The 16,240-nt window shown below is 38.8% G+C and overlaps 1 protein-coding gene across 1 annotated transcript; it reads left to right on the top strand.

Annotated features, from left to right (window-relative positions):
- The first annotated feature begins 4,355 nt into the window (after positions 1 to 4,355).
- Positions 4,356 to 10,356, top strand: LOC132618832 (uncharacterized). The gene is made up of 5 exons (XM_060333840.1): positions 4,356 to 4,552; positions 6,010 to 6,437; positions 6,536 to 7,781; positions 7,881 to 8,027; positions 9,385 to 10,356. The coding sequence occupies exons 2-5, from the start codon at positions 6,387 to 6,389 to the stop codon at positions 9,981 to 9,983; spliced, it is 2,043 nt and encodes a 680-aa protein (XP_060189823.1). The 5' UTR covers positions 4,356 to 4,552; positions 6,010 to 6,386; the 3' UTR covers positions 9,984 to 10,356.
- The last annotated feature ends 5,884 nt before the right edge of the window (positions 10,357 to 16,240 follow it).

Below are 16,240 nucleotides of genomic sequence, written 5' to 3'. Positions count from 1 at the left end.
ATGAATCCAACTGTCACAAAGCTCCCTCATCTGTCCTACTCTCTTCATCATTTTGACTCTTATTTCTTCAAGCATAGTTATTACAGTCTTGTGCCTTGCAGCCAGTATCCAAGAGTTGAAACATTCAGTATGTTATTGTCTATAATGTCACATTTTGTGGTATATTTCATGTAAACCTTGCTCCACCTTTCAGGGTTATAGTACATCAACTTATCAAGACCTCCCAAAAGTTTCATGTAGTCTAAGTTCTCATTCAGCTGAGACTCAAAAGTTGACTTTGCACACCTCTAGAAGCAATTCTTCCTCTCAAGGCCTCTGTATTTTTGGGACCAATTGGCTAAAACATGTCTAGCACACATTCTATGTTCAACATTGGGCAGCTGCTCTTTTATGGCACTTTCAAGACCCTGTGAGGAATAAAAATCAGGCAGTTAGTAAAGTAAAAGAACATTAGGGTAAAGAGTTATGAAATGGAGTGAATTCAACACTTAAATCTCACCTTCTGCATATCTGTTATAACAACAATGTCTGTCCCATCTCCCAGCTGAAGATCTTCCTTTAAAATTCTAATAAACCAAGTCCAATTGTGCTTGTTCTCAACCTCAACTACTGCCCAGGCCAGTGGCATCATCTGATTGTTTCCATCTTTACAAACAGCAACAAGTAATTGACCTTTTGAGATTCCCTTTAAAAAGCAACCATCCAAACCAATGCACTTCCTACAACCAGCTAAGTATGACTTCTTCATTGCATCAAAACATATGTAGAATCCTCTAAACATTTTTTTCCACCTTCAAATGTCTCATCACTAAGCCTAACTACACATGTACTACCTGGATTTGATCTTAACAACTCATCCCTATAATCTAAAATCCTCCCAAACTCCAAAACATGGTCACCCATCAACTCAGCTAAAACCTTGTTTCTTGCTCTTCTACACACAGTTCTACCAACATAAAGATCCAACTCCTTCTTAATGAGCTACTGAAACTCAAAAATCCTAATGTTTGGTTGTTCCTTTATTCTCTCATTATAGTGACTAGATAAGAATTTGGTATTGCAAAGTTTGTTCTTATTGGTAGGGTCACACATGTGAATTGGATTATAGGTCTTCACCACAAAGTTGTTAGTCCTAGAGTCAAGACTAGCAAATAAAATCCAAGGACAACCCTCTACACACCTAACCCTTACCCTTGTAGGTTCATTAATACATTTTTCAATGGCAACATGTTCATGGACTGCATACTTGGTAACTGCAGTTCTAAATTCATTAACACTTTCAAATTGGAGGCCTGTTTCCCACACTATTTTCTTGGAGGTTTTATCAAACACAACTCTGTTTGTCACCTTCCTTCTTTTTGCTTTTACTCTCTGTTCAACTACTCCTTCATCATCATCAGATATGTCATCTGGATCAGTCTCAAAACTGGCAGCTTCATCTGAGGGGTAATAAGGCTCATCACCAGCCAACTTACCTTCCATGGTGTCTCTATTAGCACCTTCAGATTCATCATACTCTACATCTGGCCCTTTTAGTCTGGAACCTAACTTAACATGTTCAGGAACAGGAGCTCTTTCACCCCTCTTCATTCTTTTTCCTTTTCCAGCTCTCTCTTCCTCCCTAAAACCCCTTAGCTCCTCATCTACATCACTCTCACTATGTACTTCTCCTTCATCAAACAATCCATCTAGGTATGAATCTAAATCACTACCAGTTTCAGAAAAATCAGGGACAACCCTAGTTTGTGAAGATTCAACAGTGGTATGAGGGGCAGGAATAGATTCATTAGTAGTAGCAGGGGCAGGATTTGATGCAGCAGCAGTAGTGCTAGGGGCAGGATTTGGTTCAGTAGTAGTTTTAGGGGCAGGATTTGATGCTGCAGCAGTAGTATTAGAAGCAAGATTTGATTCAGTAATGTCAACAGTTGGAGGAGTACAAGGGACAGAACTTAGAGAGTTAGGTTGGAGAGGGGCAGTATTTTGAGTTGGTTCAAAAGGAGGTTCATTGAATGACTCTAAATTAGCATCAAATGCATCAAAAGATGGAACACCACTACCCCCAATGTCTTGACCAGTCACTTTATCAAAAGAAACATCATTTTCCCCCTCCACATGGGTTACATATTCTAATAAGGGTGGGACCACTAAGGGCTCTTCAACCATGTGACACACAAAAGCCTCCAAAATATCCCCATCCCCCAAACATGCAGCAACTCGGGTTGTATCCCTATCACATTTGATTTCTACCAATACCACACTATCGACAAATTTAACATAAATGGTGCATTTACCAAGGTCATACCCTAATTCTTTCACACAATCAAGCAATTCAAAGTAACAAAACCTATCTAAATCCATACGTGTAAATTCAGTTACTTGTCCACCAACGTAGGTTTTTTTGCAAGTCGTTAAATTACCACCATGGTAAAATCGCAAAGTAATCAGTTCATAAGACATATTTCGACCTGAAAACAGTACAAATACTTCAATTTCATAGTCAATGAAATACACAACAACCAAATCGACATTTACATATTCAAGCATTTACCCAGTCATTTACACTGTAAATTTGCAGAAAAATTAAAGACGCAAAAAAAACCCTAGTTCTAATCGCACAATACAGAAACAAAATGAGACAATGGACTAACCTTTTAGTAACACAGCCGATTTTTGTCCTCCAAACGTCAACAAAAAAGCTAACTTGGAATCGTCCAAGTTCAAACAATCACCAACACTTCAATTATAGGTTTACGATGAAGAAAAACTAAAAAACTATATGAAATCCGATAATATTGAGCAGGTAAACTATAAAAATATATGATTTAGGACGAATATTGAACGATTTGTTGTTTGTGCTGTCGTTTGGTTTTCTAGGATTTGGGCGTCTGATGTGTGTGGGTTTGAATGGGTTTGGGTGATTTGAAACGGATTTGGGGGTGTTAAAATTGGTATGGGGGTTAAAATGGGTTTGGGTATTAAAATGGATTTATTATGTTAAATATATTATAATGACGTGATTATAAAATAAATCAGTTCATTTAATACGTGGCTTCACCCAGGGGCGAGTGTTGCCCACGACATTCACTGATTGGGGGTTTTGGTCTGTCGAGGGGTAATTTAATTCAGTTTTAACAAGTTAAGGTGTGTAATAGGTCGCTCGTATAGTTTAGGTGTGATATCGACATTTCAGATATAGTTCAGGGGTGTTTTAATGTATTTTGCCTTAATTTTTTATTTATTTATTTATTATTATTATTATTACTATTACTTTTTTTTTTTGTGTGTGTGTATTGTGCATTGCCTTTTTTTTTTGGTTGTGTATTTTGTCAATTTGATGGACACAACCTGACAACATTATAAATCACCCTTTCACAAAAAAAAAAGAAAAAAAAAGTTCATTGTATAGAGCAAAAAAGGACAAGAAGTCATTAATCTGACATGATCGGATCAGATCATCGAAAAGATTACAGAATAATACAACCAAAATAGATATTAAATTCAGCCAGTATTGACAAAAATTAACTTCAAAGCGTTCTCTTAATTAGGTCAAAAGTCGCCACAAAACACCAAACTCAAAAGCTGACTGATCACAAACAAATCCAACGGTTATAATTGAATTGTCACATTTATATTAATCACAGCACGTACATTTAACATTCCCCTCCAGAGAATACTCCTCCCATTTTTTAAGTGGTAAAAAAAAATCCGATCTCAAAATTCTATTTTTAGTGGTCACCAATCTCTTTCTAATCTCAGCTAAACATTTTTTTTTTAAAAAAAGAATTAGAAAAAAGGATTGTTTCTTCTCACTGATAAATATAGAATAGAATACTCCCTCATCTCGAATTATTTGTCGTGCTTTCTAAAAGCCGTTACTTTTTTTTTTCATTTTACTCATAGTATTAATTGTTCTTAAAAATTATAATATAAACACTATAATTATGAGTTATGACATATGAATAAAGTAAATATTAAATGCATAAAGTTTATATCTTAAGATTGAAATAGTCAAAATCTCTCTTTATTATTTCCTCTAGTTAAAAAAGAGTGTTCACTTAGTCTCTTTTATTTTTTAATTAAAAAAAATGTCCACTTTCAGAGAAAGAATTAATTTTTTTTATTAAATATTAAGTGATCAAATTTAATATCTATTTATTTGGGGTTAATTTAGTCAGACTATCTATTTTAATCTTGATCTAATAGTTTCTTAATTAGCGCGTGAACATTCTCTTTTAACAGCAGACAGTACATTTTTTGCTCTAAATCAGGAAAAAGATTTTCTTTCTACTTTTACTTGATAAACACAGAACAGAATATATTCAAAGCTTATTTATTAATCAATTAAAACAATAAAATAAAATAAAAGTAGTTGAAAAAAATCCGGTGCCGTTCAATTGGAGCTATAAATTCTAAGCCAGCCATTCACAATATAGTTGTAGGGTTCTTTTTTACTTTGTTCTCTTCAATTGAAAGCCACAAAAAAACTAAAACATTTGTTTCTTTTGTCAATTTTCAGTTTAGAATACGTAAAGGTAAAGCTGGCTAGTAGAAGGTTAGATCTTTGAATCTCTTTTTTTTTTTCTTTTGGTTGGATTAAGTATGTTTATGTGTGAAAAGTTTGATTAAATGGATGTTTTGAATTAGGGTTGTTTTTTTTTATGATTTTGAAGGTGTGTATTTTGTTATGGATGTTTACATCATCATTATCTAGCTTTTTTGTGTGATTGAAATTGGTCAAAATGGAGTTGAATAGATTTTCAATATTCATATAACTTTTTAGTGTGATTGAAATTGGTCAAAATAGAGTACAAATATGTTGCTCGGACTCTCAAAAAATATTGCCGCACCCGTGTCGGATTCTCCAAAAATACACTATTTTTGAAGATTCCGACATGCAAGAGTCCGAGCAACATCAATACTATAGATTTTGAGGATTCATATAGTGGACACCAACTAGTTTGGGATTTAGGACTAGTGGTTGCAGTAGTTTTTATTGTTGATGTTGTATCGATATGTTTCCTGGACTTGGTCCTGTTATCTAGTGCTTTAATCTGGAAAACCAGGGTATACAATTCAGACTTTTTCTTTTACTTGAATTGGAGATGATAAAAGAATACATATGAACAGAGACGGATTCAGGATTTAAAATCTATGCGTTCACAATGTTCTTAGCATTAAACCTATATTTTTTTGATGGATTTAGCATTAAACCTATTTTAAAAATTATGGGTTCATATCTACTATTTGTTGTAATTTAATGGATTTTTGCAAATAAATGGATGCTCCGCCTCGAAAGTACTAGATTCAGATGAACCCGGTACCACTATATTGATCCGCCCCTGCATATGAAGTGGTTGTTGTTTGATTCAGGATTTAAAATCTATGGGTTCAATTTAAGGTTCTTAGCGTTAAACCTATTTTAAAAATATTTTTACACATAAATTTATGCTCCGCGCTGAAAATGCTAGGTTCAGATAAATTTGGTACTACTGTATTGCATCCGTCCCTGCATATGAAGTGGTTGTTGTTTGGTTTCACGGTTCTGTGAGTGCTGTCATGCCTTGTGCCGTTATTTAAATGCTAAGGAAGAAAATACAGGCAGAATCTTTCTTATTTGGTTATTTATATGTGGCACTCCCTTTTGCTGAACTCTGTTTTGATTCCAATCTTGAATTATACTGGCAAGTAATGGCTTCCTTAGTGAACCATTTTAAATGTTCTATGGATCTGAGCCTGGTCAGATTTATAAGCCTTGGTGAAGTCCTAATCCTTTTTTTCTTTTTGGATTGGAATGGAATCATTGAGGATCTATGACCTAACATCTAGTACATGGATTTAGAGTAACTAAAGAGCAAGGGAGTAGGAAATCTGTAAGTAGGATACAGAATCGAACATGGAATTTCCTTATATAACATTGATTATGAACTTTGTGACCTGATATATTGCTCATTTCTTGGTTTTCATCCCCTGTTCATCACAGTTTCAGCTTCTTTTTGTCTTTTTTAACAGGCTGGTATCTTTGAGGTGTAGCAATCATTGGGTTCTTTTAGATTTTAACGATCTTCTTCCAGTCTGGCCGCTATAAAAACTTCCTGCTTTTCTCGCACCTCTAAGTGGGTGTGGGGCAAGAACGAGGGGGTGATATTACTAAATGTTTTGAGGAGATCAAGATCATCGCATATCTGGAGATTGTGTCGTGTCTCAGCAGGGCTCACACTTGATTATGGCTAAGATTGCCTTGTGCTAACTCTTGCAGTCATGTGACCTTATTTTGCTGAAATTCTACAGATTATCGGTTTAGAAAAGTATTAGAATAGTAGAGCGCTTCAATACCTCAAAAACGATTAGATCTCATGTGAGCACGGTTTTTTTTTCCTTTTACAAAGATGTTTAGGTTTTCATGCTTCCCAGCTCACATCCATTCCCACAAGCAAAAGGTTAGAAAGCAAATAATTTTGGATGTTATGGACATAATTACTTTTACGTTCTTGCATAATTTAAAACTGTTGCTGATTCTATGTTCCTCTATAATCAGAAAACAGTTCATTTATCTGCTGAAGCAATGCATAAAACACTTGAAGATTGCTCTCAGGATCACTCCATGAAGGGTTTTACTTACTTGTCCACAACTAGTGCATCATGTGCAGCGGATGGAGATGCTCCCGAGAACTATGCTGATCATGCTTCTGATTCTTCACGCTTAGAGTGTGATTATAACTCTGAGGAATTCAAGAGCAAATCTAATACTGAATATGAAGTCAAAGTACATAACAGTGCGCAAATGAAGAAGAGTTTATCTTTGGGTAGTGGCATGCATTTGGAAGGAAGAGTTGCCAGTGGCAATAACTCAGACCATGAGAGTGGTAGATATTCTTGTGATGAATCAGATGATCGCTGTGGATCAGCAACTGCAGATGGTGGGAAGGAACTTAATATCAGCTTGCTTGATTTATTTCACGAAGCTGGACCCTCTGAATCTGTTCAAGTAAACTCTAATTTGGCTAACAATGAGTCGATATTTTCCATTGAAGATGCAAAAGAGTCAGAAAAAGACGGACAAGAGAACTATGAGGTTCAGTTGTCTAATGCAAATGAGTCTGGTGGCTGTACACCACGTACTTCTCCCTGTATTGTAAAATCAAGTTCATTGCCTAACATTCATTCCCCAGGTCGACACCGCAACTTCCATCACTCCAGATCTGCTGAGGACTTGAATATTTTAGATGCAAGACGGAAAGAAAATTTTGTGGATGAGGTAGCGAACAAGGTGATGAAACACGAAAAAGAGGATATTTTACAGAACAATGAAAAAGTTAATGATGAAACCCCACCGGATGACAATTTTGATACATATAACTATGTTGGCTCAGCCAAAGACTGGATACTACCTGGGATGGATGAGGTTAACATGAAGAAGCATGTTAATGGAGAATCTACATTTGGCCGGTGGAATGAATTGACAGGCAAGGATTTTAAGACAAAACGAATTGAAGAGTGGGTTACAGACCTTCAGCATTGTGGCAGATTTGAAGAAACTGATGACTTTTCTGTTCCTGAGAATAGTCCTGAAGTGCAAAAAGGTAAAGCTGTCTTGGATGCTTCTCCTCTTGCAAAGTTGGATGGTAACGTCAAACCTGGTGCAGAAAGTATTAAGAAATATATCTCTTCATTGAGTGCCAATGCCACGTCAGCTCAGATGATAAATCATGGGTTGGTTGTGATTCCATTTCTCAGTGCTTTTGTGAGCTTGAGAGCACTTACCTTATCTGGGAATTCCATAGGTTTGTATCTCATACTTGAGTTCACCTTTTTCCTCGGTTCTAAGTCTTCATATAATTAGAGCTCTGACAACTTGTTATCTCGCTTCTATTTTTTCCCAGTGAGGATAACTGCTGGTGCTCTCCCTCGGGGGCTTCATGTTCTGAATCTATCGAGGAACAGTATCTCAGTTATTGAAGGATTGCGTGAACTTACACGACTTCGTGTTCTTGACCTGAGCTACAATCGAATAGTAAGGATTGGACATGGTATGTTGTTTTCTTCAAGAAGCACTATGAAATTGTTGGTAGACTTCCTTGATGTAGACCCCAGTTATCACTTGAATTCCTAATAACAGGTCATTAAGTTGATAGAGAAAGCTCTTTATTCATCTATGTGAATGAACATGCAACTTTTTAAAAATTTGCCACTTCAAAGGATGCGTTGCAGTGTGACAATCTTCAAGGAATAATTGCTAATATCATGATGTGCCAGAGAAACCTATATGAACTTGACATGTCTAGTTTGCTGTAAGTTTTGCATAATATCCCAGATCTGGTGCACCAGCAGCTTTATTTTATGTTAAATAAATTGCAAAATGCCTGACAAGTTTAGCCACACTTGTAGCCTGAGTTAGCTGGTTCTTTGCCGAATTTCTTTCTTTGTGGATTTTCGCAAGTCTGAACATTTATTTTTCTTTTGAGTGTTCTTCCCCCTAAAATACCTTTCTCGCCATTAATATGTCTTTCTCTGGAAGAAAGAAAATAGAAATGCTGCTTTCATCCACTTACTAAAATCTTCTTTATTGTCTTGGTAAATAAAGTTGGCAATTCAACTTATTAAAGCTAAATTAATATCTTACTGACTAGCTAGGTACCACTTCCATCTCAAATTGTGGAAACCATCCCTTTTCAGGTCAAGTATTAGCCACTATGTAACTGAACACTGTGGCGGAGCTATAGCCCTTCGGACGTGGGTTCAGCCGAACCCAATAGCTTTTGTCCGAACCATATATTTGTATTAAATTTTTTGTCAACTATGTAAGAATTATTAATTAAGAACCCAGTAACTTTAAAGAATTAGAACCCCGAACCCACAAGTTTTGAATCCTAGCTCCGCCTCTGAGTGAACAGTACATATTATAGTACATATTATACAACAGAACAAACCACATATAACTTAGTTTTTTACTTCTCTGTGCTGTTTTGTTCTCCTCATTTCTATATCGATCAAAAAGTAAGTGACTGTCATTAACCCTTCTTTTAAATTATAGGACCCTCATAACTCATTTATCACCACTTCAGAAACAACAGTTCAATTCCCTTTCAAGTTGGTATAGGTTCTCTAATTTATGAGCTCCTCTCTGTGGTACATTATCACCCAAGTATAAAATATAATTTCCTAATGATCTCTCTTCTTATCAAGTGTGCTGAGTCAAATATATCCATTCGAGTCGGTGCTGCGAGTCCATATAATTTCTCCATACATTGAGCTTTAATTTACCTCCATATAATTTCTCCATACATGGAGCTTTAATTTACCTTTCTTTTGTTTATCAGTATGTTTCCCTTTATGTTCTTCATCCTTATAAGCTAAACAGATTGTAATGGACAATTTGGACTGTAGGTCTTGCTTCCTGTTCTTCCTTGAAAGAGCTGTACCTAGCTGGGAATAAAATCAGCGAGGTTGAGGGTCTTCACCGCCTCCTAAAATTGAATGTCCTGGATTTGAGATTCAACAAAATATCTACCGCCAAAGGTCTGGGCCAACTTGCAGCTAATTATGGTTCTTTACAAGCAATCAGCCTGGAAGGGAACCCTGCCCAGAAGAACGTTGGTGATGAACAACTGAAAAAGAATCTCCAAAGCCTTCTTCCAAATCTCATTTACTTCAACAGGAAACCCGTTAAGGTGAAGGACACATCAGACAGATCTTCTAGATTAGCCATTGGAGGTCTCAAGCCGGACCTTAAGGCTATGCGGAAGGCAAGCCATGGTGGTGTCACGCACAAAGCATCATCTTCATCAACCCGTGGTCGTAAAAGTCAAACAATGACCTCAACAAAACCATCCAAGAGTAGACCAACCACCCGCCTGCCCCCTATTAGTGGAACTAAAACTAGTTCACGGCAACATATCTATGACTTCAGCAACAAACTTCTTAGCTTGAGAGCTGACCTGTCTATGCGCAGGAGCCGAAGTGAGGGAACTCTTGGTGTGATTTGAGGATCAGGATGTGTCAGAGAGGACTGTTCAGAGTATTGAACTTAAGATACTTTTGACGCGGTCTTCCTGTTTCAGTGTTTAAACTAGTATAGTAATTAGGCATATTTGCCCCTTCCCCCTACCCCTCTAGATTTAGTTCCCAGCGAAGATCAGCAAGGCAGCCTGCACTTGCGAACTTCAGTCGACTTGTGTCTGTGTGTCTCTCATTTTCCAGATTTCAGTTCTATGCTTTAGCTGTTATTATTGGAGTGTTGTTTAGGACAACATAATTGTATGGTAGTATTTGCTATCCTCGTGTGCGGGCGATGTACCATAACAGTTTTAAATTCTTGAAATTTCTTTTCAGATGCGATAAAGTTCATTATTTCTTAAATTGGATGTTGGAGTGTGGTTGTTCTATCAATTTGGTTTTGATCCTCCTGCATTTTTGATAGTTAGATGATGAGATATTGTCTTTTGGACTGCAAAGTGAATGTATTTATATGGTTTAGCTGTTATTGGAGTATTCCTTGTTAAAAACGTGGTTTTAAGGGGCGAGTATCCTTCAACTTTATATATAATATAAAGCTATAGATATAAAGTTAGGCATAGACAAGGTTATGTGGTATGACCACCATTCCTATTTATCTTTTTTCTCAATTTTTTTGCCTTTTTCATTCACTCATTCCAATTAATAATTAAAAAAAAAACAAGATTAATTAGTACTTAAAGGGACAGTAGGTTACAACCCAAACTTACTAATCGTGGGTGTTATTGCTGCCGTCCCTTTAATTATTTAATTAATGTATAGTATTAATCATGTATCAATAGGAGGAGCTAAAAAGACAAGAACCTAAGCCTCATATAGGTATAGCTTCAACCGTGCATTGTCAAAGAACATGTATCATCTTGGCACGTAAAGGATATTGGATCTAAAAGTTCAAGTTCAATTCAGGTTCTCCAAGGTTCGTATTTTCATTTTTCATTTTGCATATATAGTTACAATTTATCTTGTGATATATATATTCGTGTGTTAGTGATTTTCTTTGTTGGTTAAATTTATGTATGTGTTATCTTCAAGCATATTCAAATGGACCTATTTCAAGGGCAAAAGGTATGGCGGTGTTTTTCTCGAAAAGTTTACATTTTTAAGCCCCATAGTTAGTTTTACTCAATATTATTTGCAAATTTTCGGTAATTTGTGCTACGTTATTTGCATGAACAACGTGACACATGATATTTACTTCAACATTGGATGTATTTCTTCTAAGGTAATTATATCCACTCACTATATTCATAAATTTTTCCTACTCTTATTTGTTGAATTTTCTTTTTACAATTCATATTTTTTCGTTAAATCTATTCAGAGATTTGATATTGTGTCACTTTGAAAGCTGCTTATGGAATTTAATGATTTGAAAATATAGGCAAAATCTGACTTTTTAACCAGTAGTGATGTCTGTCTAGCTTTTGCTGTGAAATTAACAAGAAGTTGCAAAATAGGACCTTTTTTTCTACTGCATAGATGGAATTAATTTTTTACTATAAAAATATTTGTTATTGATAACAAACTTGAACTAATTTAGGCTTTTTTAATCTTGTCTAACAAACGAAAACAATATGTATACTGTACTTGTAATTTACATCAGTGGTTGATGGATTGATTGTTCATATTTCTACAGTAATGAAGAAATAAAAGAGAATGGTTGTGTTGCAACGAAAAACTCCTTCCTTTTTTATTTCTTATACTTTTTTTTTTTGACAAAGATTGAAATCTCACGCTAAGTTATGTATCTATTTGAGCTTGGCATCTTTGTATTCTCTTTATTTTGTCTATTAGACTGCTTCACTCGATAAATTTCTTTGATGGCTAATAAATAAAATATTGGTCCTGATGGAAGATTCTCATATACATTTTTGTTTACCCCGAAATTGGGAAACCAATTGAATTTGTACGCGGGTATAAGATATATGCTTGGATCTTGATATATATATTTGATAGCGGAAAATAAGCGTGTGAGTATTTGGTAATGAAACGGCTAGTAACGGTGATTTGCTTAATTTGCTACGGACATGAACGTTTAGAAGCCATGTTGAATACTTAATGGAAGAAACACAACGTAAATGGAAACAAACGGCCTCGGCCGGATCAGATATTGAGAGAGAGATTGAATATATGAGCTCTTCTATTATAAATGTTCTTGGAAAGTAAAAGATGCCAACCCTTACAAATGAGGGGGATGTGCTCTATTTATAGTGTGACCTCCATGGGTCTCATATGATGTGAACTAATAAAATAATAGCAACAAGGACAGCTCTGCACGGATTTGGTGGGATTAGACTGACGGCGCCGTCTGACACACGCATGGTGGGTAGTTGACCAGGACAGGACGTTACTGGCGCGTGACCCGCGTGCAACGGCCACACGGACCAACGACTACTCAGACTAACGGCCACACGGACCAACGGCTACTCGGACCAACGGCCACGAATGCTCGGGTCACCGGCCTTGGTCGTGCCAATGACGAAGAAGGCAGATCAGTCGGTTCCCTCGCTCCACCGGTTTGCCTCGCATCCGGTTTTTACCGTATACAGATAGCCCCACACTTCCCGGATCTCCTATCTATCGGAGTAACGGGGAGTGGATAACTTCCGAAACCGGTGGCCCTGTCAGCTCGTCGTTACCTTCTTATTTCTTCGTTTTGAATGTTTGCCATTATTTTGGTCGTGATCGTTGGTCCGTTTTAGGACAGGTCGACTCATAGTCGTTAATTCACCGTGCCCGTGGGACTTATCCGATGCTTCATAAGTTTAGATGTCTCCGAATTACGATAGGCATTTTCTTCAGGGTCGGTATTTTTTCAACCTTGGCAAAGTTTTTGATATAGCAGTCCCCGTTTTGGGGGAATTTGCTGAACTTTGGCTTGGGTCATTGTGACCTTGTCTCCTTTATCAAATTTCGAGCACAATCCTCGATATAGAGTATGTGAGTGGGGCAGTACCGGAATGCGACGGTTACCATCGGGGCGAAATCCTTTTAACAGAAAGACACCCAAGATTTTGTTATACCAGCTTTTGGTAACTTTGGGTTTGCAAAATGCTTGTACATATGAGAATTTTAATTCTTCCTTCCTTAGCCGTAGTGAATGAAAAATGGGACACGATTCATTATGATCGTTTGGTCCTTACATCGGAGGCTATGGCCGGTGGCCGGGCCTTAGTTTTGCCGTAGCAAATGTTGAATGGGACACGATTCATTATGATCGTTTGGTCCTTACATCGGAGGCTGTGACCGGTGGCCGGGCCTTAGTTTTGCCGTAGCAAATGTTGAATGGGACACGATTCATTATGATCGTTTGGTCCTTATATCGGAGGCTATGGCCGGTGGCCGGGCCTTAGTTTTGCCGTAGCAAATGTTGAATGGGACACGATTCATTATGATCGTTTGGTCCTTACATCGGAGGCTGTGGCCGGGCCTTAGTTTTGCCGTAGCAAATGTTGAATGGGACACGATTCATTATGATCGTTTGGTCCTTACACCGAAACCTAATGTAGAAGGTCCGGTCTTGATTTGTTGATCTCCTCCGTTTTCCATTAACCGGGGTACACCTTGATGTGGGTATAAGTCCCCTAGTGCTTATCCGAGCTGCAAGACCAGGCGAGCGCTATCAAGCCCCCACTCGTAGGCTATGACCCCGAGTTCCCGGCCGTTTGTCCTTATTTTTGTTAAGTAACACGTTGTACTTGTTGCCTCATTAAAAACCTTGTCGAAAAACCCATTTTGGGACAAAACCGTACTAAGGAAAAGAGTGCAACACGCGTTTTCAGACCTAGATCCTAACTTTATCCGGTACTTGACTTCCTGCAAAAAGAAAAAGGTTAAACATGAGGTGTCCATACCTTAGCAGTAATATCCCTTCAAATGAGCCACGTTCCGGTTGTTGCACAATCGCTGCCCGTCCACGGATTCCAGCTGACACGATCCTTTGCCCGTTACCTCGGTTATCTTGTACGGTCTTTCCCAGTTCGGACCTAGTTTTCCTCCGTTGGGATTCTTGGTGCTCAAGGTATCTTTCCGAAGCACCAAGTCCCTAACTTCGAAATGTCAAAAATTGGCTCTCCGATTGTAGTACCTTTCCATTCTCTGCTTCTGGGTTACAATGCGGACCAACGCGTTTTCGCGAAGTTCATCTGTGAGATCGAGTTTCACAGCCGTGGCCTCCTCGCTTGACTCCTCGGTGGTATACCTGAACCGGGGACTCGGCCCGTTTATCACCCCCGCCCGGAGAAATGACTCAGGCCATCCCTTGATTTTTCCGACCTGAAGCTTGGTTTTCGAGAGTATGGCCGATACCTTTCCCTCGATGGTCCGGCCTCCGGTTCGTAATTCTTTCGTGATCTCTCCGAGCTTTTGTTCATTTTTACGGGCCCCGGGGGAAGCTCGAGTTGGTCACCCTCTATCCGAATTTTTGACTCGTATCGGTTATGGACATTCGCCCAGGTCACAGCCTCGTATTCCAGCAAGCTTTCCTTTAGTTGGAATGAAGTCGTCGAGCTCTGAACATTGAGCCCCTTTGTGAAAGCTTGTGCGGCCCATTACTCCGGAACCGGGGGGAGCTCTATTCGTTCCCTTTGGAACCGGTTGACAATTTCACGCAATAGCTCCTTGTCTCTTTGGGCTATACGGAAAATATCTGTTTTTCGAGCCTGCACCTTTTTGGCTCCGGCGTGTGCTTTTATGAAGGCATCGGCGAGCATTTTCAAAATAAGTGATTGAATGCTCGGGCAGATGATCGTACCAAGTCAATGCTCCTTTTGACAAAGTTTCCCCAAACTTCTTCAGCAATACGGATTCGATTTCATCATCTTCCATATCATTGCCTTTTATAGCACAGGCGTATGAGGTCACGTGTTCGTGAGGGTCCGTTATGCCGTCATATTTTTGGATATCCGGCATTTTGAACCTCTTCGGGATCAATTTCGGAGCTGCACTCGGAGGAAAAGGCCTTTGGATGTACCTCTTTGAATCCGGCCCTTTCAAAATAGGCGGAGCCCCCGGGATTTGATCCACCCAAGAGTTGTATGTCTCCACCCTTTTTTCGGTCGAGTCCACCCGCTTCGCCAACGTTTCGAGCATTCTTAGAACCTCGGTGGATGGACCAGCTCCGGAGCCATTGCTTTCAACCATCCGTGCCTCATCTCTTCTGGGTTCAGCAACACTCTTCGCCTTTTCCGGGGTCGTTTTACCTCTTCCGTTTTGCAGCTGGGATATTGCGATTCCCTGTTCGGCAATCGCCGCTCTCTGTTCCTGCAACATTTCAAAAATTAAACGCAAGTCAATATTATCATTCGGGGTACCCGGTTCTTTCCGGACAAAGTAATTGAATTGTTAGTATTTAAAGGGTCAGTGGGGTTTGGCGATCCTCGTGGCCCGCAGCCTTCATTTTCGGCCACGATCTCGTTGTTGTTGACGTGACCAGATTGCCCACTGTTAGCCATTTGGTCCGTTTTTTAAGAGACGGACAATAGATGTTTCTGATTTTGATGGGTAAGATAGAGATCAAGATCAAAGACCACTATTATCCTAGCCCCACGGTGGGCGCCAAACTGTTTACCCCGAAATTGGGAAACCAATTGAATTTGTACGCGGGTATAGGATATATGCTTGGATCTTGATATATATATTTGATAGCGGAAAATAAGCGTGTGAGTATTTGGTAATGAAACGGCTAGTAACGGTGATTTGCTTAATTTGCTACGGACATGAACGTTTAGAAGCCATGTTGAATACTTAATGGAAGAAACACAACGTAAATGGAAACAAACGGCCTCGGCCGGATCAGATATTGAGAGAGAGATTGAATGTATGAGCTCTTCTATTATAAATGTTCTTGGAAAGTAAAAGATGCCAACTCTTACAAAGGAGGGGGATGTGCTCTATTTATAGTGTGACCTCCATGGGTCTCATATGATGTGAACTAATAAAATAATAGCAACAAGGACAGTTCTGCACGGATTTGGTGGGATTATATTGACGGCGTCGTCTGACACACGCATGGTGGGTAGTTGACCAGGACAGGACGTTACTGGCGCGTGATCCGCGTGCAACGGCCACACGGACCAATGGCTACTCGGACAAACGGCCACACGGACCAACGGCTACTCGGACCAACGACCACGAATGCTCGGGTCACCGGGCTTGGTCGTGCCAATGACGAAGAAGGCAGATCAGTCGGTTCCCTCGCTCCACCGGTTTGCCTCGCATCCGGTTTTTACTG

The sequence above is a fragment of the Lycium barbarum genome, chromosome 11 (assembly GCF_019175385.1).
Source record: "Lycium barbarum isolate Lr01 chromosome 11, ASM1917538v2, whole genome shotgun sequence".
NCBI classification, from domain to species: domain Eukaryota; kingdom Viridiplantae; phylum Streptophyta; class Magnoliopsida; order Solanales; family Solanaceae; genus Lycium; species Lycium barbarum.
Note: the sequence above shows the minus strand (reverse complement) of the source record. Positions and strands in the feature narration are given on the sequence as shown.

Coding starts and splice junctions, on each gene's coding strand:
- LOC132618832 (XM_060333840.1), top strand. CDS start 6,387: ATGTTTAGGTTTTCATGCTTCCCAGCTCACATCCATTCCCACAAGCAA. Junction 6,438..6,535: donor TCCATTCCCACAAGCAAAAG/GTTAGAAAGCAA, acceptor CTCTATAATCAG/AAAACAGTTCATTTATCTGC. Junction 8,028..9,384: donor AATAGTAAGGATTGGACATG/GTATGTTGTTTT, acceptor TTTGGACTGTAG/GTCTTGCTTCCTGTTCTTCC.